The sequence below is a fragment of the Protobothrops mucrosquamatus genome, unplaced genomic scaffold (genome assembly GCF_001527695.2).
Source record: "Protobothrops mucrosquamatus isolate PMUCROS unplaced genomic scaffold, P.Mucros_1.0 scaffold56, whole genome shotgun sequence".
Taxonomy (NCBI): domain Eukaryota; kingdom Metazoa; phylum Chordata; class Lepidosauria; order Squamata; family Viperidae; genus Protobothrops; species Protobothrops mucrosquamatus.
The window spans coordinates 734846-740732 of record NW_015386436.1 but is presented as its reverse complement, the minus strand read 5'-3'; the positions used below and the strand labels follow the sequence as shown (position 1 = coordinate 740732).

The window sequence follows — 5887 nt, the reverse complement described above, 5'->3', positions numbered from 1 at the left end:
GGGAGGGAGGGAGGGAGGGGGCGCCCTCCCGCCGGCCGCTTCGCCCAGCCTGGCGCGACAGCCGCTCTCCAGGGCTGCCATTTTGTCGCTGAGGGGAAGGCGCGCAGTTAGCTCGGCGAGCCAGGAAGGGCCTGGGCTGAAGGGCCGGGAAAACCCGTGCCGGTCGCTTCCCGCGGGGGAGGCCGGCTGATCTCCAGGCGGTTCGATGCCGGTTCCGAGAGGCCCCAAAGGCCACGGCAACTCTGGCCGGTTTTACCTGCCTGGCAAAGGACCCGGTGGCCGCCCCAGACGGGAAAGGCTTTTGCAAGGCCCCTCCGGAGCTGCAACCGGGGCTCGGTTGCCATGGACGTTTCCTTACCGGAGAGGGACGATTAGCCCAATGACGGTCCTTGGAAGGGCCCCTCTTTCCCCCGACTCTTGGAAGCTGCAAAAATAACTTCTTGCCGTCCCTCTGCTTGTCTTTCGCTGAAGAATTTTGCAGCTGTGTAATAGTCATTGTAAAGAGTCATATTGTGTCAAGATGGCTTCGCAGTATTCTGTAAACTCTTGGAGTGCTCCATACTCCATTGAGGGACGGAGTTCCTTTGAATGTGCTGGCAGAAAGAATGGAGTCTTGAGGATACCCCGCTCAAGAGGATTAAAGAAATTCAGCTGTCTAGAACTTACTTAGACTGTGATTGTGCACATAAGAATAATGCAGATTTATGTCAAAATTTTCATTTATTACTCTTGAGAATTTTGCCAAATCAGAATTTACTTTTTTTTACCAAAAAATGGCTTAAAAGTGTTGAGCAACATAGTTAATATTCAATAAAAATTTTATATTGAAATTTTTCCTGGTATTCTTTGTATTGGTTATTAGATTGAAGTGTCAGCTCTACAAATGGGCATGGCTGGAGTATTTTTGCAATAATTGAAAAAAATGCATGTAAATAATTTAAAAGAAAGGTGAAATCAGTAGGAAGTTAAAATTATGAACACATTTCTCATGTACATTTTGCTGTACATTAAGAGGATTGCACTCAGAAGGAAAGCTGTAAGTTACAATACTTAGTCTACAATAGTCTACTTAGTCTACAATACTTAGTCTACCTTCTGTGTTAATTCCTGGCTTTGTGGTAAATTGGTGCAATTTACTAGTTTGTTTTAATACTGTTTTAGTCATAGCTGCGTTCTTCATTCTCATGAGCTTTTCTGAGCTCTTGTGGGTGAAATTTGTCTCATTTCCTGGCAACAAATCTTGAATTCAGTGGGACTTGCGTCCAAATAGCTGTCAGGATTATCTCACCAGTCTTGTAATCCTGCTGATTTACAAAAGACATTGGTTAATTACATAATGGAAAAAACAATTGAGAATGAGGCAGGGAATTCAGGCAAGTAAGGTACAAACTTCAGGATCACCAAAACCGAGGGACTTTTGTTTTTAAACATGTAATTTCAGAAGCTTATATTCTTCTTCTTTCCACCAGGTGGACTCAGCACAGATCACTAAATAAACAACTTGAAAACAAAGCTGTAATCTACCAAAATTAGTGTCAAAATAACATAGCAAACAGCCAGGGGAAAAGCCATTAACTATAGATTAAACTAAAAATATTCAGCAAGTGGCCTTCAACAGCTTGATTTTTTCCCCAAATATCTAAAAAGGTCTTCTTCGACAGAGCCTACTTTTACTAAGCGCTTGCCTTTCTCTGATGGGGAGGGGGGAATCTCTGGAAAAACTCCAGATCTGGAAGGAGGAACATGTAGTGGTCCTTAAAACACCAAAGTCCCAAGTCATTCAGGCTCACTTGATCTAGTGAGAATGTGATTTCATTCAGAGCATGACAGGGCATTATGCTTAAAAGCTTCTGAAATGCAGTGGCATCAGGAGGCCCTGCCTCTGCATTCATCGGGGACTGATAGCGAAGAAGGTTTTCTAGAATTCCATGTTCCTGTCCATTGTGTTTCTGTACCAACACGTCTGAAGCTCAGTGAGATACTAATGAAACATCACCCTCTCTCATCTCCCACCTTGGGGATAGATGTGCAACAATTACAAACTATGTAGTTCTCAAATATGTCCATAAACTTTACTTTATTAGATTTATCTTACCTTTTCCTCCATGAATTTAGAGAATTCCTATGAGGTTGGTAGAAGTGAAGAAGTCACTGGTCCAAAGTGACCACTGAACTTTCATGGCTGAAGATGGACTTGAACCTGGAACTCCCTAATCTCAGTCCAGCATTTCATTTCTTTAACCACACTTTACAGTTTTGATGCAAGAAGAGAAAAAAGCCTTTGGGGCTACTTCTAGTAATATAGAAGTAGCTTGTTAGTATGGTACTGCTATTTGCAGAGTGTTCCAGATTCTAGTGCAACATGATATTTTTCTTTATGTTGGGAAGTAGCCTACTAAATTTACCTAAGGACTTTTTTTTGTCATTCCATCCTGCCTGCATATAGCCTTTTTAGTATTTATAGTTCTGAAGTTGGTGAGTTTAGACATGACAGAGTATTAAAAAAAATGTTATTTTGTTTCTGAAAGTACATCCAGGTGACTTGGATTCAAATCCATATTCAACCATAGATGAAATAAAAGTGAACTCATTGCTAACTGTTGTTTTGGGAAATTAATATACTCTGGGTATATATCTGAGTAGCTTCAATCCACTTTGCTTTCAGGTTGCAGAAGCCCTCTGAACAGTTTGCAAGTACAGAAGAAGTGAGCAGGTTTTTCTGCTACATTGGAATTCCTATAAAAAGAGTAATATAACTCTGCATAGAAACTGGCAAAACCAATAAAACCTGCCTACAGTTTTCAGAAAGCATCTCATATTTCATTAATTAGTTGGGACATATTTCTTTTTTCCCTTTGCCCTTCCCTTTTTCCTCCCTTAACATCTTTTTCTGTATCATGAATGGCCAAAACTGGATGCAGCATTCTGACCAGTGTGGAAAGGTCTTACCAATGCAGTATAAAGCAATACTAAAATGTCACGTAATCACTGAATATGAAAAAATGGTACAATGTGCATTTTCAGCAATTTCTAAAAAATGAATTGTCCATTTTAGCAATCTAATTGAGATAAAATACCAACAATAAAACAAAGAAGTTACATTGAGTAAATTTAATATTGTTCCATTGAAATTGTTCTTGTGTTTCTATTACTGATTCAAATTTTGCATCAATTTAATTATAATTTTTGACCCATTTGGTTTCTGACTCATACTTCACCAGCAATTTAGACCAAGGCCCAGCAGATTGTCCTCTGAGTTATGTTCAAATTCATTCTAATATTTCCTTTCTCCGCTTGTTTTTGCAATTCTGCAATGACACACGGATACTGAAATCAATCAGGCAATCTGGACCAGTAAGAACGGATTTTGTCTTTATCTTATTAATAAGTAAATATTGCAAGCTGAATAAATTATCAACTCTATAATTGGATTCACATTTGTTTATTTCATTTATAGCTTGCCTTTATTATTTTTTACACATAACTCAAGGAGGTGAACACATATAATACTCCTTCCTTTTCTATTTTTCCCACAGCAACAAACCTGTGACATGGGTTGGGCTGAGAGAGAGTGACTGGCCCAAGGTCATCCAGTTGGTTATTCATGGCTAAGGCAGGACTAGAACTCAGTGTCTCCTGCTTCCTAGCTTGGTGCCTTACTCACTAGACTAAACTGGCTATCTCTAATAACATTGAGTAATCACCCTATTGTTTTCATGGTGTTTAAAATCTAATAACAAAATGAACAATTCAAGAAAGCAAAAATTTAAAACAACATGAAAACTGCATCCTCTGGAAACAAAGAATACGAACATCTTTCAGTTCATGTTAATTCAATTCAGTTAGTTCACTTACACAGTTCAGTTTAATTAATAGAAAGGAGGGACCATTAAGTTGAAATAGATGAGCAAGTCAACTGTAGACAGGAAGAATAAAGGCAATGTTAATGTCCTAGTCAAAGAATTGGTGGCTTCCCAGTTGTTCTCTATTCCTCTGGATCGGCAAAATCAAAAAATGGTCATACTGTGACTTCGTAGCTTCCAAAAAGTGAATTTGGGTCATTCACATGACCAGCCCACTTTACACCCGTTATGACTGTAATAGGCAGACTCCATCATGGCTATAATTTGAGAACTACCTGCACATTAACAATTTAGAGGTGGGCAGCTTTTCCACATAAGATTATGCCCATACTGCGCACTTTGGTGCCTTAAAGGGAGTTTGGTTCCTCCTCTCCCATTACTATTTATCTAAATTTCTTACGCTGAGACAGCACTCAGGCCCTCCCAGCCATCTGATTTCCATGAGAACGAATGCAAACATAGCGTTAATCGCTGCTATTTGTTTATTGGTTTTCCATTTTTTAATATTTATCACCGTCTTCCATTTATGTACTATCTCATTCAATAAGAACTTTACACAGGGAGATACATGCAAGAAGAACGAAGCCCAAGAATTTCAGATCCCTGAAAATAGGCAAGTGTTCTGTCTGTTAGTGTTAGCTTGATAACTCCAAAATGCACAAGAGGAAAGGTGAGGAGTGACCTGACGGATGGAATGGCAAATTTCAGTGAGAAAACAGCTGCATTAACCGAGGGATAGAATCAAGATCACATGTTAGTACTGCTTTATAAAGTCTTGGTAAGGCCACACTTGGAATACTGCACCCAGTTTTGGTTATCGTGTTAAAGAAAAGATGTTGAGACTCAGAAAAGAGCAACAAAGATGATTAGGGGTCTGGAGGCTAAAACGTATGAAGAACGGTTGCAGGGATTGGGTTTGTCTAGTCTAGTGAAAAAAAGGACTAAGTCTTCCAATATTTGAGGAGCTGCCACAAAGAAGAGGGGGTCGAGTTATTTTCCAAGGCACCAGAAGGCAGGACAAGAAACAATGGAGGGAAACTAAACAAGGAGAGATTCAACCTAGAACAATTAGCCAGAGGAACGGCTTGCCTCCAGAAGTTGTGGGTGCCCCATCAGGGGAGGCCACTTGTCTGGAATGGTATGGGTTCTTGTGCTTGAGCAGAGAGTTAGACTAGAAGACCTCCAAGGTCCCTTCCGTTATTCTGTTGAAACTGATGTTCCAGAGAATCCAATTTGTGAATTCAACAAAAGAACACAATTCCAGGATTTAGCATTATGGCAAGCTGTGAACATCTGTACTTCGAAAAAAACTGAAAAAGAGCAGCTGTCTGGCCAACACAGAGACTGTGAAGTATTCCAGCTAGCTAATGATTTTGTTCAGTTGTACTCTGAACCTGGATTAATTGAAACTGCAGCAAAGTTTTCTTTCCAAGTGATTGGACAGCTCTCCCTTTCAAATTCATCTGGAATTCCTCCTCTCCATTCATCTGAGTGCGTTTGTTAGTTCTGAGTTGCAGCATTACCAGGATCAGCAGTGTTAAATGCCTATTTATTTATCCATTTATTTATCCTTTTATAAAACTCCCTTCTCCCTCACAGAGGGACTGTAGGCCGTGTACAAAATAAAAGGTTAAAAACATAAAAAAACGAATAAAAAATGTAAAAAGAAGCAAGAATAGTTAAAATTCAACCTTAAAAGGCAGGGGGAGGACAGTAGCCAGCCATACCTCCTTGAGCTCCTGCAAGCCCCAAGCCAGATGGCAGGGCCAGGTCTGTGGATGCTGTCGAAAGGCCAGGAGATTGGGGGGGGGGACACTTCACCTCTTATTTATTTATTTATTTATTTATTTTATTTATAATTTAATTTATACCCCGCCCTTCTCCTCATGGGACTCAGGGCGGCTAACAGCCTCATAAAAACTACAATACAAATACAATAATTAAAAGCCGAATTAAAAAGAAATATTTAAACAGGCCGATCAATTAAAATTATCCTTAAAAATCCCCTGAAACTTTAAAATCGT

At 39.8% G+C, this 5887-nt stretch overlaps 2 protein-coding genes across 2 annotated transcripts in view; one reads left to right on the top strand and one right to left on the bottom strand.

Annotated features, from left to right (window-relative positions):
- LOC107283918 overlaps window positions 1-813 on the bottom strand; it is a 13180-nt gene extending 12367 nt beyond the window's left edge. The window contains exon 1 of the mRNA XM_015811896.2: window positions 359-813. Coding sequence (XP_015667382.1) covers window positions 359-496 — 138 coding nt within the window. The 5' untranslated portion in view covers window positions 497-813. The remainder of the gene's footprint in view (window positions 1-358) is intronic.
- Window positions 1-5887, top strand: part of ANP32A (acidic nuclear phosphoprotein 32 family member A) — a 14618-nt gene that overhangs the window by 1076 nt on the left and 7655 nt on the right. The gene's annotated exons all lie outside the window — the stretch shown is intronic.